The sequence below is a fragment of the Gopherus flavomarginatus genome, chromosome 2, assembly GCF_025201925.1.
Source record: "Gopherus flavomarginatus isolate rGopFla2 chromosome 2, rGopFla2.mat.asm, whole genome shotgun sequence".
Lineage (NCBI taxonomy): Eukaryota > Metazoa > Chordata > Testudines > Testudinidae > Gopherus > Gopherus flavomarginatus.
The window spans coordinates 119,437,727-119,465,075 of record NC_066618.1 but is presented as its reverse complement, the minus strand read 5'-3'; the positions used below and the strand labels follow the sequence as shown (position 1 = coordinate 119,465,075).

General features: G+C 42.4%; 1 protein-coding gene across 1 annotated transcript in view; it reads left to right on the top strand.

Moving 5' to 3' along the window:
* Window positions 1-27,349, top strand: part of ERP44 (endoplasmic reticulum protein 44) — a 119,934-nt gene that overhangs the window by 59,137 nt on the left and 33,448 nt on the right. The window contains exons 5-6 of the mRNA XM_050938242.1: window positions 14,809-14,993; window positions 15,521-15,636. Of these exons, the coding sequence (XP_050794199.1) occupies window positions 14,809-14,993; window positions 15,521-15,636 (301 nt within the window). The remainder of the gene's footprint in view (window positions 1-14,808; window positions 14,994-15,520; window positions 15,637-27,349) is intronic.

The window sequence follows — 27,349 nt, the reverse complement described above, 5'->3', positions numbered from 1 at the left end:
GATTTTGCCGGGGACTGAAGTGAGGCTGACCGGTCTGTAGTTCCCCGGGTTCTCTTTCTTCCCTTTTTTAAATATGGGCACTATATTTGCCTTTTTCCAATTGTCTGGGACCTCCCCCGATTGCCACGAATTTTCAGAGATAATGGCCAATGGCTCTGCAATCACATCAGCCAACTCCCTCAGCACCCTTGGATGCATTAGATCTGGATGCATGGACTTGTGGACGTCCAACTTTTCTAAGTAGTCCTTAATCTGTTCTTTCACCACTGTGGGCTGCTCACCTTCTCCCCATACTGTGTTGCCCAGTGCAGTAGTTTGGGAGCTGACCTTGTCTGTGAAGGCTGAGGCAAAAAAAGCATTGAGTACTTCAGCTTTTTCCACATCATGTGTCACTAGGTTGCCTCCCCCATTAAGTAAGAGTCCCGCACTTTCCCTGTTCACCTTCTTGTTGTATCATAGCTGTAGAAACTCTTCTTGTTACCCTTCACATCCCTTGCTAGCTGCAACTCCAGTTGTGCCTTGGCCTTCCTGATTACACCCCTGCATGCTCTAGCAATATTTTTATATGCCTCCCTAGTCATGTATCCCAATTTCCACTTCTTGTAACTTCCACTTCTTTTTGAGTTTTAAGCTCACCGAAAATTTCACTGTTAAGCCAAGCTGGTCGGCTGCCATATTTGCTATTCTTTCTGCACTTTGGGATGGTTTGTTCCTGGGCCATCCAATAAGGCTTCTTTCAAATACAGCCGGCTCTCCTGGACTCCTTTCCCCTTCATATTAGCCTCCCAGGGGATCCTGCCCATCAGTTCCCTAAGGGAGTCAAAGTCTGCTTTTCTGAAGTCCAGGGTCCGTATTTTGCTACTCTCCTTTCTTCCTCTTGTAAGGATCTTGAACTCAATCATCTCATGGTCACTGGTGCTAGGTTGTCACCCACTTCTACTTCCCCTACCAATTCTTCCCTGTTTATAAACAGCAGGTCAAGAGGAGTGCGGTCCCTAGCTGGTTCCTCCAGCACTTGTACCAGGAAGTTGTCCCCAGTATTCTCCAAAAACTTCCTGGATTATCTGTGTACTGCTGTATTGCTCTCCCAGCAGATGTCAGGGTATTTGAAGTCCCCTGTTAGAACCTTGCTCTCTCTTTCTGTGGTAAAATGATTACAAACTGTCAAAAGACAATTTTTTTTGTGTGTGTGGAGACCACTTGCATCTGGAACCACTTGCTTCTGGAAGTCTCAAGATGACTTGCTTGCTTCAGATTGCAATACTACACGTTTCTGTTAATCAGGCTGTTTAGTGGGCCCTTAAAAGAATTAATACAAGAATGAGTACCACAGGAACCAAAGCAATATTCAGGCAATCAGTCCCAAGACAGGACTTTGTTTTTGATCTGGTTCTAGGTATTCCAGAGCTGTCATTTCTGGTTACCAAATAGTCCCTAGCAGTGGGTCCAAAAATATCTGATTCCTTCTTTAGAAAAGAAGAAATAGGATCAGATTATATTCACCAAGAAAACCAAAGTAGTCATTATGAATTAAATATCCCAGTTGGAATAGAGAAGAATCAGGCTCAGTTGCACCAGAGCTGAAGAGCAGATCATGATGAGTGAATAATTTTTTTAGAGGAGAAACTTGCAAAGTCTTTTGGTGGATTCCTAGTTTTTAAATGAGGAGATAAACAAGTTTTGTATTTTTATAGATCTTTTCATCTGAGGATATAAAAATTACTCCACAAAGGTGGATATTATTCCAATTTCATCAGTGAGGAAACTGACCTGCAGAATGGCTAATCGCAGTGCTCGTGTCTTTCAGAATGCCTTTCTGACATCCTTTTCGGGAGCTGGAAGTGTGTTCCGGCACTTCTGCTAATTCTAGCCACTTCCCAGGCTCCGTGTATGTATGGCGGCGTGGGGGAGGTGCAGAAGGGGAGTGTGACCCCAGTGTCCAATTGGGGCCAATCCTGTATCAGTTTGACCCTTTCCCCCAACAGCAGCAAAGTGTTCTCTGAGTCAGCAGGTACTGGTGCCAGGCCCTAGTCAGGGGGCGCTCAGCAGGGGTCAGTGCAGAGGGAGCTAGGGATGCTACAGCTGGAACCGATCAGGGGAGCTTGAGGACTGCAGCTTGCTGGAGCCTGGGGCATAGATCAGAGCCGAGCAATACTGAGAGCCAGGCAGTGGGGCTGCCTAGATAGTGGAGCACATTCTGCTGAACACAGGCTGGGGGAGGCAGGGATGGGATGGACTCTGCAGGGAGCTATCCCCTGGACGTCTCCCAGCTCCTCCCACTATCCCTCAGCTCCTCCTTCCTTCAACTCCCTCTCAAGGCCTCCACTGTTCCCCCAGTATGCACCTCAGTCCCCTCCCATTCACAGCAAGCTTTCACCACCTCAGGGATTCTAGCACTTCTTTTTTTAGGATGTAGCACTGGTTAATTGCCTCCTTACCAGTAAAGAGGAAATTTCTGGCAGTACAGGAAAAGTACCAAAAAGTTGCTGAAGTATTGTGACTGTTTAATTTATTGGAAAGTGCAAGGCTGTTTAGTAAAGTCCAACTTGCCTTTGTAAGTAATTAACAAGTGCAGACTGATAAAATATTCAAAACTTTCACAGATTTCCTCCATTAAGTGTCTGAATGAATAAGCTGCTGCAGTAGATAAAACTCCAAAGAAATAAAAGCTTGCTTTGTAATGAATTCCTAGGTCATTCTTTAAGTTAAAGAATGAAACTATCCAGTACAATAGTTAATGATTTATTTTATATTGATGAACTAATACAACTCATCTTGCGGACCAAAGGGATGGTATCAGTGTCATAAACCTGTGGATAAAAGAAATAGTATTAATTACTCTAAAAATTATGGCCACTTGTGGTAAATGATGGATGTGAAACAGGTTCATCTCCATTTTTTCTCTTCTGTGATCAGAAAATGGAAGGTCAGCAAAAAACAAACAAGAAAACAACCACCCTCTATCTGGCACTGTTACATAATTACAAAATCGAGGCAATGACACTACATCAGTGATTAATAATCCTCAGAAGTATTTTCTTCTCACACTACTACTTTTGCTATTCGTACTCATATGAATACTACTCTCTCTTAAATCAAACTACAAAATTCTGGGTACAGATTTGATTGATTGCCTAAGTGATAGTTAATAGAGTTATAATCATTAATGAAATGTCTGCATCTGTCTAGACTACCATCTGTCAGCTTAGCATCTGGTATCCTTTGTTTGGGGGATGGACTACATCCTGCCATGGAAGGGGAATGGATCCGATGACCCGGGTCTCTGTCCACAACTATTAGGAACCTAAAAATTTCAAAGGCTGTTTCTGCTAATGATGATGAAAATGTATATTTTCTATGCACGCAGTGAAAAGCTGTTTCTCTTTGAACACTGACCCCCTCAGTGAAAAGACCATCTATAAATGGAACAGGCAACAATTTAGCTCCAATAAGATATATTTATTTGAGGGAAAATAGTCCTTGATTCTGTTTTATGTATACAGAAATAAAATTGACTCTTATTTTTATGCCATTTGACTTACTATGATAGGATCTTATATTTTATGTAGTTGAAAGGCTTTATGTACCACAGAATGGAGACTACTTCTTTGAGTAGTGTCCCCATGGATGCTCCACGTCTATACCCCCAACTAAGCACAGTCTATCCAAGTGTTTGCCTGCACTTCCTACCCCATATGAAGGGCAACCTGATCAGAATAATGCTGAACAACAGAGCAGCAATTGTCAAGAAAGAGCAAGATCCCAATGCTTATAAGCCGAATCCATAAAATTGTGGAACCTAGTGCCTATTACAGCACATACAGATCTCAGCAGTTTATTTACCAGGACTTCAGAACACAGTAGTAGACACCAGCAGGCATTTCAGCATAAGCTACGAGTGGAAGCTGAAGAACAATGTATTCTGAGAGATGTGTCTTCAAAAAGATCTCTTTACAACACCATCCAGTGCAAAGAGCCATACACTTCTTCTCCAGGGAAGGCAGGATCATATCTTGATGAGAGATACTCTAGTCATTCCTTGGCCTCATGTACTGCAATATGAAACGAGAAAAGTTAGTTGCCATCCTCATAGCATTGTCATGGTCAAGACAGGGGTGGTTCCCAGAGTTTGTTCACATGTCTCTGCAGCTGCCTCTCTGCTTTCCCCTGAAAGCAAATCTTCTCACCCAGGAGTTGGGAGCTATCACCCACCCAAGCCTCTCAATGCTTCACCTCAAGGTGGGAGTACTAGATGGCTCTCTGTTATAGGACAAGTTTGGAGGTACAGACAGTTCTGCTTCATAGCAGAAACCCACATCAAGGAAAATTTACTTCCAGAAGTGGAAGCGCTTCCAGACTTGATGCAGTCACCAATCTATACCATTTGTGTGTGCTGTTTTAGTCTATAGAAGGATCTTAACATTTTTGGAAAAGAACCTACGTAATTATCCTTCTAGGTGGGAAAAATGCTAGGTTAGCAGCAGTGGTTATATTTAAAAAGTAAACCCATCGTTTCTCTTTTTTTCACTTGCGAAGAGAAGTTGTCATAAAGTATTTGAGGTCAAGCGTGTGCCAGCCATCTGCTGAGAAAAAGGTGATATTTACATTCATGGTCATTACACCGGTTCTGTAGTCCATGCAATCAAATGCTATAGTTATGCTCTGCATGCTGTATTTGGGGGAGAAAAGTGTTCTAAGAGATTTTTTTTTTAAATTAAACATAAAGGATTTTTTAACTAATAAAAATACTCAAACTTCAGATTCTAATCTATTTGCAGGTGTGCAGTGACTACTCTGACTAACAGACCTTTTAAGTGAGTTACATTCAGGAAAGAACATTGTTTTTAAAAAGTTATATAAGTTAGCTATAATAGGTAGAGCGCATTTAAAAAAATACCTGTTAAAGGAATAAATCTATTAAATCAGTACATTTTCCGTCTGCCAAACTAAAATACTATAAAAATGTCTGCTAATGCTGTTGTTAAATCTGTCAGCCTTTTAATTAAAAACTTATGTTTGCAAGCTTTACAGCTCTATAATAAAAAAAATTTTGGTCTGGAAGATGGCCTACTGAATATAAATCTTGGAACAATTGTTACCTTTTGTGAAAAGACATTTACTTTGTTCACAAATATGAACAATGAGTTTGAATCTGTGATTCTATCTCATGGATTATTCAGATTGCTGCCAGCTTTGGTAATGGGAAGGTAAGAGGTTGAGCCAGGAGATTAACTTGGTGATCTGCAATTACACCAAAGTGTGATCTCCTTCCACAATGTTGCAGTAGTTCTCAGAAATATGTAGGTAGAGATAGGGGTTTGTCACAGTTTGAACTTGGGTTTCTAGGATGTACGTGAATGTAGAAAATTTCATCAATAGTAGCAGGATTTAGTAATTTGGGAATTGGAATATTTTTTCTCCTGATTTCTTAGTGTGGTTTGGTCTTCATTTTTCCCCTCCATTACCCTGGGTCAGTAGGAGTGTTTAAAACAAAACAATCTCGAGAGAAGAGGTGATATGTCTAGACTGACATAAAACAGTGTTATGACCTGGCAACAGCAGTCTACACCAGCTGCTTCAGAGAATAATCTGTTACGATAGAGATGGTTTATCAATGACCACCCTGCTGTTTTCTGCCTCATAACTGCATCTGTACTTAATTACCCCTTTCCTAGAGGTGTATGTTCAGTAGTAGCTTCCAATCTTCTTAATTGAGTGATTTCTATTGCCCTAGATGTGCTAAGGTCTGAAGGGAAATGGTAATGCTCCAGATCTTAAAGGAAAAGGCTGAAAACATGAGTGATGCCTGCTGACCTACGATACTTGAAAACTTGGTAGAGGAAACAATTTATGGAAAACTTAAGAGAAAAAGCATTACAGAGCAGCTGTTAGGTGTTGTGAAGCACAAGCTGTGTGCTAGACTCACCTGACATTCTTTTACAATATGACACTAATTGGATAAGAGAATATAGTAGGCCTATCTTATTTGGATTTTTAATAGTGTTAAGGCAGTACTGCACAGAAATTCATTGATGGGAGGTAGATTCTGCACAACACAATGCAGTGGATAACAAATGATGTTTAGGAAAAAATGGGCTTTCAGCAATTTTACATGAGTTTTAAGAAGATTAGTCAATGGGGGATTACCTCAGTTCAGTATTGAAACCATTAATATGGATATTCATTAATGACACGGAGAAGAGCTTAACTTGTAGATGACAAAATATATGGTTAGGGAAGATCAGTGGCAGAAATACATGTACAGATCCGGTTAATTTAGAATACTGGACAAGAGTGACATGAGGTTTAATACAAAGTGTTAAGTAATGCTCCTGCAGAATAATATCTTTGAAGCAAACATGTAAACTGAGAATATTTACTGCACCCTCAGGAAGAGAGATTTGATAGTGATAGTGATAAAGCCTGAATCATTCCGTGGGAGGTCATTCTGAAGAAAGCCAATTCTGCGTTGGGATCTACTCTATGTATGTAGAGGAATCACTTGCAATACAAGAAAAGTTATAGTGCCACTCTGCAGTGAATTGCTCCACCTCTTCCCATCCCTGCTCTGCCCCCTCCCCCGAGCCCTCCATCCTCCCCCAACCACCACCTCTAGCCATCAAACAGCTGTGACTGGTGGGTTCTCAGCACCCACTATTTTTTTTTCCATGGGTGCTTGAGCCTTGGAGCACCCACGGAGTTGGTGCTTATGCTGGTAACTTGGTTTCTCCAAATTCTCCTTTACCATCCCAACTGCTCTCCACATAGTTCTTGCTAGTGGAAACTGGTGTTTTTTGTTGTTTATTAGTTAGTCATGACAATGCCCAGAGGCCTCAGTCAAGATCAGGGTCCAGTGAGCAAGGCAGTGTACAAACACACATGAGGTCATTGTCCCTATACAAAGAGTTTACAATAAACAGCTTGTTTTAGAAACAGGAAAGTGCTACCTGGCTCAGTATATCTGTGTGTGTTTGTCTGTATCTTAATCCCTTTTTTCTCAGAAACAAATCTAGTTATCGCTTGAATTCATTTATACTATGTGCTTCAATTATGTTAATCCGGTAACTTACTCTTCGTATGCGTGTTCCTTATTTATTCAGTTTCCAAATTTTTAAAATTTAAACCTCTTACCAGTAGAAAAATGTATTTCTGTTGACTTAATCACTTTTGTACCTTTTTAATACTGGTTAGTCATTTTTTGTTCCTGATTATAACTGCATTAAAATGATTCTGCTTCACAACTACCAGTTCCCTGTTTTCAGTACAAAACTCCTGCTGTAACTTGTCTCCTACTTGTTCTTATTACTCCACTAAGAGATGGCTCACTTTCCACATAAAAATAGATCCCATGATAAAGCATATCCAGAGGTAAATGTCATTAATTCTCATATTTCAGAGTTGACTATTTCTAGTGAAGGTGTGCGCTGACCGTGCTATCAGTAGAGACCTGCTGGCATGAATCTAATATACATTTAGCTACCTACTTTATTGCTTTCATCTGCTACTTTCCATATTTCATACCATTCCCTTTTCTCTCTTACTTGCTTTCTTTTCTCATCTTCTCTCTTTGCTTACCTCCCAATCACTACCCTCATTATTAAACCCCCTTTCCCTCCATTCCACTACAAACTGTACTTTAAATATGTAATTCATAATGACTTTTAATGTCTGATTAGTTACATATCTGGTTAAAAACTAAATCAGAGTAGAAGCCACATGTTATCAAGCATTAATAAACTACCTCATTAGACTTATCTAAAAAGACCAAAAAAAAAATGTTCCTAACATAACTTGCTTCCGTTGAGATTATGCATTACATATGAGTCTGCACAAACTTTCCAAGTTTGGCAGGAAGTAAATTTGGTTACATGTGTACATATTAGTGAAGATTCAAATAGCTATAATTACAATTTTAAGAGGCTATGGCATTCTCAATGCAATAGGTGGTATCAAACTGTTCAGGAGCCAAGAAATAAATAATAGTTCAACTGTTAACTGTTCAGTGTTTTCCAACCTCTAACTCTACAGAAGATCACCCAAAGGCATACCAGGGTTCTCTTCCTTGTGAAAGGAAGACTGAGGCATAGTGAAAATCACTAGTTCCACATATCTCTTCGGGGATGAGGTTTCAATCCTTCATGCTCAGGGTTGATCCAATATTTTGGAATGAACTCCCACAAAAATGAAGGACAGCAGGAAATAAGGACAGTCACAAGCCTCCCCTTCTTCTGCTCCAAGTGCAATGTGGATTTCTTCAGTCATGCCTTCTGTAACTTAAACGCACAGCAACATGTACATTTTAAAAAAACCATGAAACACTGCCAAATTAAGACTATATGCATAGTTATCCCTTTGGGGAAAGGAAGGCAGAGAACAAACCACACATATTAGATGTTTATCATCACTTAATGCACAATGGAAGGCACTCTAAATGTTGGTGATTCCAATGGCTATTCTCCAGCATAGCTGGACTAACATTATTTTCAGTTCTCCTTATTTGTTCCATGAAATAATGTTAGTCCAGCTATGTTGCAGTATAGCCATTTACAAATGGTTTTACATTATAATCACGTTTTAGAATCTCATAATGTAGAGAAATATATTTGTAGACTTAAAATAGAAAAAACTGCAGTTTTTACAACAAATCACTTTAAATTTGCTATCTCTTTCCTAGATGAGTTTGTGTCTCAATTCTCACTTTTTCTCCAGTGAAATGTTAGTGCCATTCATCATACAAACATTTGAGGAAGTGCTATTTAAACCAGCAAAGCAGAAATGTTAATACAAAAATAACAAAGAAAATAAGCATGAATGAATGAGATTAGCAACTAATAAATTAGATTGTAGTGGTGAAATAGGTATCAAAGAGAGAATGTTTGAACTTTTCTATATCTGAGAAGTCTGCTACTTTGTTTCTGTGCCCATGTTTTACTCTAAAAATGGCCTCCAGTGTAGGTTACAAAGGCTCCTGCCCATGGTGAATTGAGATTCCAGTTTTATTTGCTTAAATTAGAAAGCTTTATTATAGCTCAGTATGAAAGGTTTTCACTTATTGTACATGTACTCTTTTTTTTGTAGGATTTAAGTCCCCATCCTGCGTCAGGGTTTTTTGGCACACATCTGATTGACTTAAGTGGGACTAGATATGGATGCAGGGATCCTTGCAGGGATCAGAATGTAGGATCAGAGCAACAGCTCTGTTATAGTTAAGATTAAGACTAGGTTTATGTTTAAAGGCCGACGGTTCAAAATGCTTTCCAATCTGTACAGGTAATGAGATTGTCAAGAAATTTGGTGTGCGTCATGAGGGTGTGAAGTACAGTCAATGGTCCAGATTTGGAGCCATTTGACCAAGGGATTCCCAAGACACAGTCTGGGTGGCTGGGGAGGGGGGCAACTTTTCTTAAAACTTGCAAAGATTTTTGCTCACAGAGAGAGAGATTGAACTAGGGCTCAGATCAATGCACCAAGGTCTCAAAGACTGGAGGGTTATCCCAACAGAGTGCATGGCACCCACCAGCCCATGGGGGGAAATCAAATTAAAATGTTTTTAGAAAAAGAGTTTACTTTTCCAGTTAGGTATGCTAAAGCTTGCATGCCTGTCCACGCTCTGAATGTATTACACTGCACGTGTGCTGAGAGAGAGGCTATCTATCTAGAAAACCACATCAACATCACAGGATCTGTTTGGCTCTGAGGATGTGTGTTAATGGCCATCCTATCTGAGCACCATGCCAGGTTGTGAGTTCAAATCCAAACTATGAAATGTTTAAAAAAAAATATTTAGGCATGCTGTTCCAGACTGCCTCTGGTTATTTTTTATTATTGTAGTTTTTCAAAGAAGCAAATATGGATGCAGCCAGAACTGCATTGGGGTGAGAAGATCTAAGAATGTTGGAGCATTTTTTCTGAATACAGGGAGGTTTGTTGAGGAGAGGAAAAAATTCAAGAACAAAATTCAACAAGAATAAGGCAGCAGTAAATGAGCTATTCTGAAATATATGTGGACAAAGGCAAGGAAGTTAAAAGATCAGCCAGAAGATATAAGAGAGAATGCATGGAAAATGAAGCAAGGGAAGCTGAGTTGGTGTACAAGAGAGAGGATTCTAAAAAATATTTTCTGGTATTCAAACAACTGACATCACAATTCTCAAACCATTGAGGCATTTTAAATGCTCAACATGATACAATTTTAACCACAGAGAATAGAATATTCCCAGGCTGTGCCCCACCACCAGAACCACTAACACGATTGAGAGATGTGAAGAAATAGTGGATTTTCCTATATCACTAGGAATAATCGCTGTTGAGGAAGTAACTAAGGCCATAAACCAACTGAAGAGTGGTAAAGCACTAGACTATGATAAGGTAGATGCTGAAATGTTAAAAGCTGGAAAGGAAGTGAGGGTGAAGTGCATGTGCAGGTTGTACAGATTGGTTTGGGAAAAGGAGATCTGTCCTAAAGATTGAAGAAGAGAACCCCCCAAAAAGGAGGACCAGCTTATTTTTGATAACTGGGGATGGATTTCCCCTCTCCCCATCTGTACCTGGAATAGTGTGGTACATTATAATTTTGAATAGAATGAAAACTGCTGTTGACAAAGTGCTCAGGGAAGAACAGTCTGGATTTCAAACCAGCAGGTTGTGTTCAGATCAGATTTTTACCTTGAGAAGACTTATTGAGAAAGGCTTAGAATACTAGCAGAAGACTGTCTGTTTTTAACTTGGTTGATTTTATGAAAGCATTTGATAGTGGCCTCAGAGAAGCCTTCTGGAAGATTGTGGGACACTATGAAATTCTAGCAAAGATTGTTAATTTGATAAAAGCTTTTATGATTAGCCTGCATTCTGCATCAGGACAGAGAATGGAAACACAAAATGGTTTAAAATAAGGCAAGGTTATGTCCCATCCCCACTTCTTTTCTGTGGTGTCATAGATTTTGTGATAAGAGTGACAGCTGTTGTCAAGGCTATTGGTATTGTTTGGGCAAGTGATAAGCTGCAAGATATAGATTTTGCAGATGGTATAATCAAACTGGATACCAACTTGGATAGAATGAAAAGACTCTTTATGAGCACAAAAGCAGATCTAAGGATCACTGCTGACTGAATCCTAGGGTATCTGAGCCCACCCCCCATCCTTGCCCCTCTTCATGTGAGCCAAGTTGCAAGGGAGTTGCTTTTTTTGGAGGTCCCTGAGCCCCAATCCCTATATCTCATGTGATCCAGGATCTGCGGAAGCCCTGCCCCTCTGGTTAGGGAGCTTAGAAAAGGCATGCTTTGAGCATGCACCAAGAACACACTTCCGAGACCCGAGTGAGGATTGGAACTGAGAACGAGTATACTTGACAGATATCAAAAACTCTCCACCACTGGCGAGAGGGGAAGGGAACACCACTGACATGAATAGAGCTGTTCACACTGTCACAGAGCCATTGCTTCAGACTATAGTTTTCTCTATCAGATATTTTTTCAGCTGATAGAGCATCCAGGGGAAAAAAAATAGTATTTCATGAAATTCATAGATTCTAGCATCTTTGAAGTTGAGCAGAAATCTCAGAAGAAACTAAACATTTGGGAAAAATGTGCTTCTATCAAGTTGTGGGATGATGGTGGTGTGTGTGTGTGTGTGTTTTTTAAGAAACTTAATCTGAGTACAGCATAATATTCAGAAGGTACTGAAATTATTTTTTAAAAGAAAATTAATTACAGATGTGAATGCTTATTGGAAGACTATGGGTGATTGGGGTGCAAGACTAAGCGGTAGTAAGTGACGAGGGGTATCACAGTTCAGGACAACATAACCTATATTCCCCCTGTGGTAGCCCCTCAAGGGCACCCTATCTAGTTTCCAGGTCTTCAGCTATCACTTTTCCTGGGCAGAGACTTGCATCCTTCCCTGTCCTGAAGGCTTTTTTTCCCGCAGGGCTTCATGCCTATACTATGCTATCCCTAGCCAGACTATCTGAATAAGCCAATGTCTGCACTTTGCTTTCTCTTCAAAGGCTATGAGCAACAATAAATGATAGCAGGTAAGTTACCACACAGCTTTTCCTAAGCAGGTACATTTATTTTGAGGTGAAAGCATGACAGAGAAAATGTATTCAAAACAATAACAGAACTTTCACAGCTGCTAATAATCTTACGAGAGATCTCTTCTCTCCCCCCACAACTCCAGTAAGGGTTCTGGGAAAAGTCAGTCCTTCAAACCCCACAACGGGATTTTTTCTGTGGTTACAAGTTTGTCAGCCTTAGTTCAGAACATGCACAACCATGAATAGTTCAGTCTTTCCTTTTCATAGCTTGGGCCTTTGATCTTCAGGTTCTGGGAACAGGTAATCAGCAGACAGTGGTCCTCTTCTCAGGGTGTAGCTTCAAAAGGCTGAATTTTTTGCATAACCAGAGGTGGGAAATTTGTATTCAACTCCTTCTAGTGATTGACGAGGCAAACACTTGATACCATTTGCTCCAAAAGTCCATTCTTGTCTGGCCAATTTGGTATAGTCCTTTGAAGTTCATGAGATTTCCCAGGGTTAACATCTCATCTTCCCTCTAGAGAAGTTACATACAACCCTGGACTGCAATAATACATAACCTTTATATTTAATACAATGGACTCCAAAGATGCTTAGTTATGTACACTTTTTTTTTCAAGAATATTTCATGAAATTGCCACATCTGTGACAAATGGTTTGTGTCTGCAGTGAGGGATGAAGGTATTATTCGGAGCGGGTGAGAATGGGAAAAGGTGGTAGAACAGGGGCTAGAGGGCTCTGGTAAAGGGGTGTGGGTAGATATTAGGAAGAGGATATTAGGGGAATATTGGTGAACTGAGGGATAGCACAGGAAGTTGAGGAGGGGCACCTCTCAGCCCTGAGTTCTCCTCTTCTCTGTGTGGTTTGGGATCTGGGACACTCTGCTTCTCTTGGGGTTTCTGAGCCTATCTCCTTCCCCCTTCATATGAGCTGGGGTTGAGGGAATGAAGGTAACACAGATGTAAACATCTGAAATCCAGAAAAAAAAAACACAGGATATATCACTTCAATTTTCCATCCGTAAAATGGGCTTCATATAAAATTCTTTAAGATCTACTGAGGAAAAGCATTACATAAAAGCTATGTCTTTTGATTATTACCTAGTTACAGTAGCATTTTGACTATAAACCTAGATGAGAACTACAAGTGTCCAATTGAGCACTAACTCCTACCAATAAACATTTCTCTTTCTTTTTAAAAAACTAGGATATTAAATGGCAAAAAGTTTTAACTCAGAGTTAAGGTTGCCTGGTGATAACATGTGCCACTCTAGAATGTCAAGTTCAGCAAAACTCAAACTTCTGAAAACCAGGAAAGACAGAGATAAGGTAAACAGCCCCATATCCTTAGTTCTCTGCCCTCTTTGAATGATACCCCAACATACCCATAACACACACATTCTCACTCTGCCTTTTCACTCTAATGGACTAGTGCTACCTATACTAGCCCTATGCTCAAACAGTGAGCATACTCCCCCAACAAAATAGCACATCTGTAAAATTTAGCAGCCATTTCATGTCCTTTTACAACCCTTTCACACTTGCACACAGGATACCATGTATACCTATACTTCCCCCTGCCTATCATTAAATCCACAGATTGCTCTTATATCTCACCTCACTACAGGCAGTACCCGTGATAAGCAGACCCTAGTGCTGTGCTACCAATGCAACCTACACAATTTTGTATTGAATTGTTGCAGACTGGAACCTCCAGATACACATGTACCTCTTTCCTTTGATAACATACATGGGGGGAGTGGAGGGGGACTCAGATCCAGATCTCCTCATATCACAATTGCAGCTCTTTCAAGCTACTTCAACTACATCTTACTCAGTGAAGGCAGCTGGAGTACATGCAGTTAATTCCCGGTGGCCGTTGCCAGCTCCGTGGGAAAGGGTTATGGTTATGTATTTCCTGGTTTTCAGAAGTTTGACTTTTGCGGAACTTGACGTTAAGAAAGGGCACAAACTATCACTGGACAACTTTAACTCTGAGTTAACAAAGATTTTTGTCATTTAATAGTAAGTAAATAAGTGATGAGACTGTTGCAGCATATTTTTGTCATACTTGGCAGGCAGAAAATTTAAAATTTATTTTCTAAATGTATTTGTATGTAGCTTCAAATGCTGTAACCTTCTAGAAGTACACAAATTAATACCATCTCCATGTGGTGCCCACCGCGCTGTGTACTTTCTAATACCATTGTATGAAGATTTATGAAAACGTGAAATTTTAGTAGTACTGGGTTAGTGTATATCCTTGGCTCTAGCTATGAGGGAGCTTTAGTCATTGCATTATTTAGGTCTTGATCTTGTTTACATCTTATTGAACTTGCTTCTCACAGGGATTAGACTCCGTTACTTGGCAAGTTTTTAAATTTTATTTGCTTATCATTGCTTGTTATGCCCCGTTTTAATATTAATTCAATTTTCTTTTAAAAAGCCCTCCACGATGTTCACATGAAGGGTGCTAAATACGTGTAAGTGACTGATTGACTCTAGTTTTAGAACTATGCCAGATTTTGGTCATTATGATTTCGTATGGTCATCAACATATGCAGGAAATTGCATTTCTTGAATATAAATATCATAGCTACTCTCCATTTCTCTTTTCTGCAGTGCTTTTCATTTTGCTCTTGTTTAAGATGGGGGGAAGCAGGACTGTTTGTCCAATGCCCCTGTCTTTGTTAGTGTTTGTGCGTGTGCATAAGGATTAATAAAGAGTACATTTCCATATCTATAGCATTTTTTTCTGTTAATTTCTTTATTAGCGGACATAGCTCAAAGATACAGGATAAGCAAATATCCAACCCTAAAACTGTTCCGGAATGGGATGATGATGAAGAGAGAGTATAGGGGTCAGAGGTCGGTGACAGCAATAGCAGATTATATCAGACAACAGAAAAGCAATCCTATTCGAGAAGTTAATGACTTGGAAGAAATTAAGTCTCTTGACGTAAGTCTCTTGATTGGTGTTCTATGAAATATGTCTATTTTAGAGTTTTGTATTTTGAGACAAAGTGAATCGTGTGTTTAATTTGGAGTATGTATAGATTTCTTGATTTTTACCATTCAAAAGAATTATTTTATTGGCTTTCATATTCGCAGTGAAAAACAGATAATTATTTCTTTTATATGAAATTATTGGAATTAACCTTTACTTTTTTAATTGCATAGATTTTGTTAAAATTTTATCTACCTCATTGGAATTTTTTCATTTATGTGTCAATTTGAAAACAGGAAAAGAAGCATTTTCTGTTCCTTCACTGAAAGAGTATTTAGTAACATTTCTAGTCTAAATTTTTAAAACCTGCATTTTTGTATGGTCAGGCCTCATTTGGAGACAGATGGACAATAGCTGTTGCCCATGTCTCTGATTGTGGGATAAATGAAGTGCATTTCTGGGTTTAACATATTTTGGGGGGAATAATGATAGCCTTTGGTGACTGAAAAAAAGTCATAAATATATACTTTGTTTTACAGCGCAGTAAAAGAAATATCATTGGATATTTCGAGCAAAAGGACACCAACAACTATAAAACTTTTGAAAGAGTAGCAAATATTTTGCACGATGATTGTGTCTTCCTTTCTGCATTTGGGTAAGTTTTTTCACATATTGGCTTTGTGACTGATACTGAAGTCTTTACACTAACAAATGATAGTGAGTCCTGCTTAATAGAAATAGTTTTTGGTAAAGAACTAAAAGATGATTGGATTAGAGTCTAAAAGCAAATCCTTGTACTGAGATCAACCTGGAAGACTAAACAAAAAACACATCAAGCCAGATAGTTCTTAGTATCCTTAGTTTTTGCTGTGAAATCTTGTTTCGTTGGCATTATGCCTCCTCTTTACTGTTCCTGCAATAGTCAGTTTGGCATTTTTCTCTGCACAGAAAGGAATAGGGAGTCCATTAGCAATATCAGAAATTTAAATTTTAAAAATGCCGATGCATAGAATGTTTTGTAGCAATCTGAATATTTTTGTAACTTTCACATTCATTTAATCAATACTTCATAAGACTTTCTTATAAGTACTCTTTGTTTTCTTAAAATTCCATTGCTCTTCATAATAATTGCTGTTTGAGAGTAAGAGAATTCAGTAGCTAGTTACATCTGTGCTAGTGAAAACATAGCTGCTTAAAATCTTTTCACCTGTAAATTCCACCATTAGCTGCAAAATTCCAAAATCCCAGCCTTTGAAGACCATCAGACATAAAATTCTCCAGTGGCCTTGAAATTCTTTATCCATCTTAATATGTTTGTTTGCAGCTACAAATTAAAATACACAAAGTGCAGGCCAAAATCTTGCATATAGTCATATTGGTGAATTTTTACCTATGAAATAGTAACACGTGTTCCTCTGCCCCAACCCCAGCTCAGTATTAAATGAAGACAACCTAACTTCACAATTGCAGGACTTCCTGTAATTATTTTTTTAATATATTGTGGTAGCACCTGAGGCCCCTATTGGGGACCCCATTATCTTAGGCACTGCTCAAACATTTATATCCGTGTTTCTCAAACTTTTTGTGCTAGCTACGCCATTTGGATTTTTTTTTTAAGTCTCTCTCTCACTCTCTCTCGCGCGCGCACACACACACACACACACACACACACACACACACACACACACACACACACACACACACACACACACACACACACACACACACACACACACACACACACACACACACACACACACACACACACACACACACACACACACACACACACCCCACTAGAAAATATTGCAACCCTCTGCCTTTAGCCTCTACTCTGAGCTGGGCTTCAGCCCCGCTTGGGGCATGGGGCTCCGGACTTCAGCCCCCTGCTGCCGTCAGAGCTCCCACCTGGGGCTTTCTGCCTTGGTGACCCCATGAAAATGGAGTTGCAACCCACATTTTGAGAACCACTGATTTATATTAAATGGTCCCTACCCTGAAGAGCTTAGTATAAAAATCAGACCATTTTTATGGCTTGCCCACCTTTAAAAAAAATGCATCAAATTCTGTTTTGCTTGGCAATGTTATATTATGTGATCTATAGCACCAGTGCTAGACATCCCTCCACTTATTCATGCCTTAAACTACTGCCATATTTTGCATCAGATGTGGTTGCATGCTGTTAATGAATGAAGATTCCACTGTACAGAAGTTTCTTAAAATGCCTAGGAACAATTTGGGGTGCCAATGAATCACCCTAACACCCATTCCTACCTCAGCCCAAGTGCAGCTTTTGTTTTTGAGGGATGAGGGTTGTCTTTGATGAGGTGCTGCCTTTGGCCAGAATCTCATGTTATTCCTAACAAGAATGTGCAATCCTGAATAAATGTAAGGTCTTGTCTACACTGCACAATTTTGTCAACAAAGTCAGCTTTCGTCAATAAAACAGTAGAGGTATACACAGTACAATCCCGATTTAACTCTCCTGCTACTCCAATAAAGTAAAACCACCTCAACAAGAGGCATAGGGCTTTTTGCAACAAAGTTAGATCAGCACAGTGTCATCGTACTCACTGTGCGTGCTTATGTCACCCTAACTGGCCTCCAGGAAGTGTCTTACAATGCCCATCATGACCGCTCTGGTCAGCAGTTTGAACTCCCCTGCCTTGAAGGGGCACAAATATGTGCCCTTCCCACATTTAAAGGCCTGGGAATTTTTGAAATTCCTCTTCCTGTTTGCTCAGCATGGACAGTTCACACAGCATCTTCCCAGCTGACCATGCCAGCTTTCCGCAGTAGACACACTCCTGCGTGGAGCACACTAGAGCTGTTCGCCCTGCTGGGTCTGTGGAAAGAGGAAGCTGTACAGTTGCAGCTTCGTTCCAGCTGTAGGAACTTTGATACCTACAGGCAGATTGCTAGTGAGCTTCAGGAGAAGGGACACGAGGGACATGAAGCAGTTCTGTGCTAAGAACTGAAGCTGAGGCAGGCATACCAGAAGGCCAGGGAGGTCAACCATTGTTCTGGTGTAGTGCTGAAGACATGCCACTTCTAGAAGGAGCTGCATGCCATCCTCGGGGGCAACCACACCTCCACCACCACAAGCCCCATGAATATTTTAGGGGACTGGAGGCAGCGACCAGTCAAGTCAACCCCAAGTACAAAGTGGTAGACAAAGAAGTTGAGTTGGAGAAGGATGTGGAACACAGCACAGTGTCATCTGGTGGTGTGGCGAGTCAGGAGCTCTTTTCCACTCCAGAGGGGTCTAGCTAGTCCCAGCACTCCGGCTCTGGCATGCCTGAAGACAGGGAGGCAAGCTCTGGTAAGCATGCATTGTGGTTTGATACTGCATGATGAGAGGAGATTGAGCTTTCATGTACTTTATGTGGGAGGCATAAGGAACAAACTCCACCAGAGAGGTCCTTTGGGGCCATCTGCCTGTCCCAAGTCAGGATAAAGGAGGAGGGTTAGGCATGGGGCTAGCAACTCCACCTCGTAAAAAATCAGCCTGCTACAGAAACGCCAACAATAGAGACAACAGAGACTTTTACCCCGGAAAAAGAACGGTCTTCAACTCGTTGAAGCATGACGCTGGGTGGTAAAAGCCGTGAGGAAGCCACTAAGCTGATTACCCTTCTTGCAACCAGGAGGATTACCATAGGCACATGGAACGTGAGGACCATGTACGAGTCAGGAAAGACGGCGCAGGTTGCAGCAGAGATGAGGAGCAATAACCTGACCCTATTAGGCATTAGCGAGACAAGATGGACGCAAGCGGGACAGAGACGACTGTTGACAAGAGAGCTGTTGCTGTATTCAGGACATGAAGAGAGCAACGCATCCCACACACAGGGAGTAGGCTTCATGTTGTCCAAGCAGGCACAGAGAGCACTGATTGGTCGGGAGGCACATGGTCCCAGGATCATCAACGCATCCTTCAGAACTGAAATGAAGAAGATTAAGATGAGTGTTGTTCAGTGCTACGCTCCAACTAATGACAACGAAGAGGAGGACAAAGATTATTTTTGCAACAGACTCCAGAAAATATTAGAGATTCTCCCAGACAAAGACATCATCATCCTTATGGGAGACTTTAATGCCAAAATTGGGCCTGACAACACAGGATACGAACAAGTCATGGGGACCCACGCTCTGGGAGAGATGAGTGAGAATGGAGAGAGATTTGTGGATCTGTGTGCGCTTAACAACGTGGTCATAGGAGGTAGCATCTTTCCTCACAAGCGGATCCACAAGAGTACCTGGGTATCACCAGCAGGCATGACAGAAAATCAGATCGATCATGTCTGCATTAGCAAGAAGTTCAGAAGATCCTTGCAGGATGTTAGAGTTAGAAGAGGAGCAGACGCGGCGTCCGACCATCACTTGGTGGTGGCCAAATTGAAGCTGAAGCTGAAAAAGAACTGGATAGACGCGTCAGACAGAAGAGTGAAGTACAATGTCAGCCTTCTGAAGGACCATAAGGACAAGGAAGATTTTGGACTGACGCTGAAGAATAAGTTTTCAGTATTACAGGATCGGTCTGAGGAAGAGGAAGACAGTGTACTAAACAGATGGCAGAAAGTGAGAGAGACACTTAGGTCAGTATGCCAGGAAGTGCTTGGAATTAAGAAACACCAGCAGAAAGAGTGGATCACAACAGAGACCTTGATCAAGATAGAAGATAGAAAGAAGAAGAACACAGCAGTCAATAACAGCAGGACTAGAGCAGCAAAGGCCAAAGCTCAAAAAGAGTATGCTGAAGCCCATAGAGCAGTGAAGAGGAATATCAGGAAGGACAAGAGAGAGTATGTGGATGAACTGGCAGTAGAAGCGGTGCAGGCAGCATACAGGGGTAATATGAAACAGCTGTATGATACTACCAAGCGACAGTCTGGAAAGTTCAGCAAGCCAGAACGTCCCATTAAACACAAGCAGGGAAAGTCTATAACAGGAATAGAACAACAGATGAACAGATGGGCAGAGCACTTTGAGGAACTCCTGAACAGACCAGCACCACCAAATCCACCAGATATCAACCCAGCCAACGAGGACCTCCCAATTAATTGCAATAAACCAACCAAAGATGAGATCAGAAAAGCCATCACCATGATGAAGAATAGAAAGGGGGCTGGACCTGATGACATCCCAGCAGAGGCCCTGAAAGCAGACCTGGATGCTTCAGTGGAAATGCTGTACCCCCTCTTTGAGAAGATATGGGAAGAAGAAGTGATTCCGGTAGACTGGAAAAGGGATATCTCATCAAAATCCCCAAGAAAGGAGATCTTAGCAACTGTGCCAATTATAGAGGAATCACACTCCTGTCAGTGCCAGGCAAGGTCTTCAACCGAGTCCTCTTAGAGAGAATGAAGGATGACGTCGATCCACAGCTACAAGATGAACAGGCAGGTTTCCGGCAGAATAGATCATGCACGGACCAGATAGCAACGCTTCGCATCATAGTCGAGCAGTCTATAGAGTGGAACTCCTCGTTGTACATCAACTTTGCTGATTATGAGAAAGTGTTCGATAGCGTGGATCGAGAGACCCTCTGGAAGCTCCTTCGGCACTATGGCATCCCAGCAAAGGTGGTCAACCTGATCAAGAACTCATATGACGGTATACACTGTAGAGTGATCCATGGAGGGCAGCTTACTAACAGCTTCCAGGTGCAAACTGGAGTCAGGCAAAGATGCTTATTGTCACCACTTCTCTTTCTCCTCGTCATCGATTGGATTATGAAGACATCCACTTACGAGCGTAGGAACGGAATCCAGTGGATGTTGTGGACCCAGCTTGATGACCTGGACTTTGCTGACGACCTTGCACTCCTTTCGCACAGTAAACAGCAGATGCAAGAGAAGACCAACGTAGTGGCAGCCACATCATCACAGGCTGGCCTCAACAGTCACAAGGTCAAGACCAAGATCCTTAGGATTAACTCCATCAGCAATGACCCAGTTACACTGAATGGAAGCCCCCTGGAAGAAGGGCAGTCCTTCACCTACCTAGGTAGCATCATCGACCAGCAGGGTGGCACAGAAGCAGACATCAAAGTAAGGATTGGTAAGGCAAGAGCAGCCTTCTTACAGCTCAAGAACATCTGGAGCTCCAGAGAGCTGTCTTTGGCAATAAAAATTCGACTGTTCAACTCCAATGTGAAATCAGTCCTACTGTATGGAGCTGAAACCTGGAGGACAACCAAAACAACCATCAGGAAGATCCAGACCTTCATTAATAGCTGCCTCAGAAGGATTCTCCAGATCCGCTGGCCAGACACCATCAGTAACATCCACCTCTTGGAGAGGACCTGTCAACTCCCAGCAGAGGAAGAAATCAGAAGGAGAAGGTGGGGTTGGATAGGACATACACTACGTAAGCAGCCAACTAACATCACCGGACAGGCACTGCGGTGGAACCCCCAAGGCAAGCGGAACAGAGGCCGTCCAAGAAACACCTGGCGACGTGACCTTCAGGCTGATAGCAAAAAAATGGGCTATACCTGGAACCAGCTAGAGCGAATGGCCCAGGATAGAGGACTCTGGAGATCTGTGGTTGGCGGCCCATACCCCGATTGGGGTGACGGGCATGAGTGATAAGGAACAGAAATTAACAAATGAGCCTATGCAGCTGTGCAGTGGGGGGCCTGGCGGAAAAGTTTGTTAATGTACACCAGGATGTCCTGCAAATTCTCCATAGAGATTTCTAGAAAACTTTCCTGGAGGTATTCTGCAATCCTCTGCCGAAGATTCCTTGGCAGAATTGCCTTGTTTTGCTGTAGGGATTGTTGCTGCATGAACTGGAAATTATTTCAGAAGGGACCAGAGTGGCACACAGGCGAGCAGCATGCTGACCTGGTCTGAAGCCACACGCATGCAGGAAATGCACCCTTGCGTCCTGGGTTACCCTCAGGAGTGAGATATCAGGTTCAATTACCCCCGCCTGTGGCAAAAGGTGCCAATATTCAGAATACTATCCTTAGGCGTGTGTAGTAACCCTCTTCACAAATCACCCAGACCCTTAGTCCCTTCTTGCCCACTCCCCCTCCAAAACGCACTACCCTCCACCCCTCAGCTGACCTCACCATTTTTCGGACTCTTGCGAACTGTCCTAGCAAAGGGACAGCAGGAAATAAGCTTGTGTAACTTTTTTGTGATTCATGGGTGTAAGTGAACTCACAATACTGTCTCTTTCATTGTTTCTTTGGCTTCTGCAGATGTGCCCTTGAGGGCCCACTCCCCCGCACCAGTGGAGTGCCTGTGTCCGATAAGTAGAGCCCTACCAAATTCACAGTCCATTTTGGTCAGTTTCACCATCATAGGATTTTAAAAATTGTAAATCTCATGATATCAGTTATTTAAATCTGATATTTCATGGTGTTGTAATTGTAGAAGTCCTGACCAAAAAAAGGAGTTGTGGGGTTGCAAGGTTGTAGGGGAGGTTGCCATATTATTACCCTTACTTCTGCACTGCTGCTGGAAGCGGTGCTGCCTTCAGAGCTGGGCAGCTGGAGAGTGGCAGCTGCTAGCCAAGAGCCCAGCTCTGAAGGCAGAGCTGCCGCCAGCAGCAGAGCAGAATTAAGGATGGCATGGTATGGTATGGTTTTGCCACCCCTACTTCTGCGCTGCTCCGTGCAGAGCTGGGCCCTCAGTGAGCAGCCACCACTCTCCGGCCACCCAGCTCTGAAAGCAGTGCAGAAGGGTGGCAATACTGAGACCCCTCCCCCCCAAATAAATTTGTGGGGCCCCCCCCCAGCAACTTCTTTTTGGGTCAGGACCCGCAATTTGAGAAACCCTGGTCTCCCCCGTGAAATCTGTATAGTATAGGGTAAAAGCACACAAAAGACCAGTTTTCATGGCAGGAGACCAGATTTCACGATCCATGACATGTTTTTCATGGCTATGAATTTGATAGGGCCATACAGATAATGAGGGAAACTAGGAAGAGTAAGGATATGTTTTGTGAAGTGATGCAGTCAACAGACGCATCACATAGCGAAACAAGAGCAGGAAGCAACAGAGGAGGAGAAGGACCTTGGGGTATTGGTAGATCACAGGATGACTATGAGCCGCCAATGTGATATGGCCGTTAAAAAAGCTAATGCAGTTTTAGGATGCATTAGGCGAGGTATTTCCAGCAAAGATAAGGAGGTGTTAGTACTGTTATATAAGGCGCTGGTGAGACCCCACCTGGAATACTGTGTGCAGTTCTTGTCTCCCATGTTTAAGAAGGATTAATTCAAACTGGAACAGGTTCAGAGACGGGCTACTAGGATGATCCGAGGAATGGAAAACCTGTCTTATGAAAGGAGACTCAAAGAGCTTGGCTTGTTTAGTCTAGCCAAAAGAAGGCTGAGGGGGGATATGCTTGCTCTTTATAAATATATCAGAGGGATTAATATTAGGGAGGGAGAGGAATTATTTAAGCTTAGTGCCAATGTAGACACAAGAAAAAATGGGTATAAACTGGACACTAGGAAGTTTAGACTTGAAATTAGACGAAGGTTTCTAACCATTAGAGGAGTAAAGTTCTGGAACAGCCTTCCAGGGGGAGTAGTGGGGGCAAAAGACATATCTGGCTTTAAGATTAAGCTTGGTAAGTTTATGGAAGGGATGGTATGATGGGAGAGCCTAATTTTGGCAATTGATCTTTGATTATCGCCAGATAAGTATGCCCAGTGGTTGGTGATGGGATGTTGGATGGGATGGGATCTGAGTTACTGCAGAGAATTCTTTCCTGAGTGCTGGCTGGTGAGTCTTGCCCACATGCTCAGGGTTTAGCTGATCGCCATATTTGGGGTCGGGAAGGAATTTTTTTCACCTTCCCCTGCAGCGTGGGGCATGAGTCACTTGCTGGTGGATTCTCTGCAGCTTGAGGTCTTCAGACCACAATTTGGAGACTTCAATAACTCAGGCATAGGTTAGGGGTTTGTTATAGAAGTGGATGGGTAGGGTTCTGTGGCCTGCTTTGTGCAGGGGGTCGGACTAGATGATCACATTGGTCCCTTCTGACCCTAGAATCTATGAATCTATAAGAGGGTGGAGGGAGTCAATTAATGAAAGACTCAGGCAGGATAGCCCGGAAAAAACACAGTCGCAGGAGCAGATGATAAAGCTACTGGAGGGCCAGACAGAGATGCTCAAGTCCCTCATTGCACTGCAGTTTGGGCACATGTGTGCACAATTCCCCCTGCAGCCAATACAGAACTCCATTCCCTGCCCTCCCCAAATTCCCACACCACATTCTTTATATGATTACTCCTGGGGGATTTCTGTGCCAAAAAATAAAAAATTCTGCACACAATATTTTAAAATTCTAAAAAATTCTGCATATTTTGTCAAAATAATACAATATAATCACACTAGTTTCAATTAGTTTTGTAATTCATTTTGAAGTGCCTGTTGGCAAGTATATCTGTAACAATACAGACAAAAAGATTCAGGAAATGTTTTTTGACAAATGGATTCCTTACTAGGCATATTAATACAGAACTCTGAGTACTAATTCATTTAAACTACAATATAGAACTGTATATCCTGCACCGCTCAGAGGCAGTGCAAAGGCTTGGGGGAAGTCAGGGCTAACGGAGCAGCTGAGAGAGAGGGAAGTAATTGCTGGGAAGGAGCCTGGGTATGAACTTGAAGAGTTGTTGAGTATGAGTGGGAAAAGTATGGAACAGAGGGGTTTGGGGGAGGGGGGGCGGAGGTGGAGATGGATTGTTAGGGAGCATCCCCCATGCAGTCCCTGGCTGACCTCTAGCCTCCCTCATTCAGCCAAGCACATCTGCCCCTGTTCCCACGTGTCCCTGTTCCCCCATGTGTCCTGGCACCTCTGTCCCCATCTGTCTCTGTGTCCCCACTCAACCCATATGCCCTTCCCCTCTGCCCCGTGGCCCTGCACCTCCTTCCCCCCTGTGGCCCTGCACCTCCACGCCCATTCTGCCCGAGTCTGTCCTCCCCCACTAGCCCTTATGAGTCCCTGTCTGACCCTCCTCTCTGCCCCAGATCTCCTGTCTCTGGTCTGGCCCAACAGGCAGCATGAAGAAGGCAGGCTTTTTCTCTTCACTATTGTAACTGGGGCTGGCCAGGAGCAGCTGCTGTGTTCTAGCACCACAGTGCCCTCTGGTGGGCAAAAGGTGGAACTGCAGCAACTGTTCAGTAGAAGCTATTTTCTGCACACAAAAAAAATAAAATAAAAAAGTAGCAATAAAAATAAAAATATGCACAGCACATGCAATATGCGCAGTGATGCAGAATCTCCCCAGGAGTATATTTTCCTAGTTCCTTGGAGTATCCTATGCACTCCACAATGAAAGTTGGAGATACTCACAGCTGTGAGAGCCGTAACCAAGAGACTGTTCCTCATTACCATGTCCCCTGTTTGACAATTTTTTTGTGTTTTGTCCTGTTTTTAAGCTTTGAAATAAAATGGGTCTTTATTTGTGTCATACACACATGAATTGGTGCTAACATCAAACACAGTGGCTGTAGGCAGAAATATTTGCTCAGTACAATTAATGCTCAGGAAGCAAGCCCTATAAGGGTCATTCCAAGACATAAAGACACGTTACTGGGATTCAGTGTCAAAATGCTCCTTCAAAGCCTCACTATTTCAAATAGCCCCCTGCTATGACCCTCTAATTGCCCTGGTATCTGGCTGCTCAAAATCAGCAGCTAACTGATCTTCTTCAGCACTCCATCCCAGGGAAACTTTTCTTCCTTCGCTTCACAAGTATTATGCAGAGTACAGCAGGTGGCAATGACCATCGGAATATTTTCCTCACGGAGATCTAACCTGCCAAAAAGGCAGCACCAACAATCTTTTAATCAGCCAAAGGCACATTCAGCAGTCATTCAGCACCTGCTGAGCCTGTTATTGAAGCACTCTTTGCTGCTGTCTAGGTTCCCAGTGTAAGGCTTCATGAGCCACGGGAACCAGGGATTGGCAGGGTCTCCCAAGATCACTATGAGCATTTCCACATACCATATTGGAATCTTCTGGTCTGAAAAGAAAGTCCCAGTATGCAGCTTTCTATACCGTCCAGTGTTCCTAAAGATGTGCACATCATGTACCTCCCCGACCGCCCTGCACTGATGTCAGTGAAACATCCATGATGATGCACCAGTGCCTGCAAGACCATGGAGAAGTAGCCTTTTCGGTTAATGTACTCTGTCGCAAGATGTTCTGGGTCCAAAATTGGGATGTGTGTTCTGTCTATCGCCTCACCACAGTTAGGGAATCCCATTGCCTCAAAGCCGTCAGCAATTTCCTGCACATTATTGATAGTCATAGGCCTTCGTTACAGGAGATGATTAATAGCCCTGCACATTTGCATTCACTATAACCCTCACGGTGGACTTTCCAACTCCAAACTGATTTGCTACTGACCAGTAGCAGTCTGAATTTGACAGTTTCCACACAGTGATCGCCATTCGCTTTTCCTCAGGTCAGCTCTCATTCTGGTGTCGCAGTGGTAAGGCGAGCCAGCACACAGTTCCAGAACAGTGGATTTGCACATGTAAAAGTTCTACAGCCACTGCTTGTCATCCCATACGTGCATCACGATGCAATCTCAGCACTCAGTACTTGTTTCCCAAGCCCAGTACCGATGGTTCACTGTATGCAGCTGCTCTGTGAATGCCAGCAGCAATCTTGAATTATTTCTTTCCATGGCACACAGCAGGGCAGGCACCACCGATTGACTCTCTGATTCATAGCTGCATAACCAGCCATGTTGTGTTCATAATGCTCATCACCAGAATGGTCAGCAGTGCAGGATCTATATTTTCAGGCAGAGATGGCAGGCACACAATTAACAAGGGCTGTTGAAAAATGGCATGAAACCAAGTCGCAAGCCCATGAAATGATGGGACAGAAAGAACTGCATCATGGGATGGTGAACACACCCTCATGATGCACCATGATCCATTCCCAGAGCTCCCAATGGCAGAGGGTGACAAGTTGCACAGTGGGATAGCTACCCACGATGCAACACTCTCTGTAAATGCAAGAGCACCAACTGTGGACATGCTCCGCTGACACACGGAGCATTGTGTGGATATGTACAACCGGTGTAATTAAAGCGGCTTATGATCATTGATGTAACTTAAGTCAACTTAACTCTGTAGTGTAGACATGGCCTAAGGTTGGTTAAAGAATCTAACTCACACTGACACCTTTGTTAGTAAGATCTGGAGGTGTGGGCAGTGCTAAAATGTCAACTTAGTTTGTAAAGGACTTTCCTTTTCCGTGATAAAGAACTTCATCGCAAGTTAAACACCTTGTGGCAGATTCCACTATTGAAGAACACCCTAAATTAACCAAAAATGAGTGAAGTATATCTATTTTTATTCTTGATTTACAGTAGTATT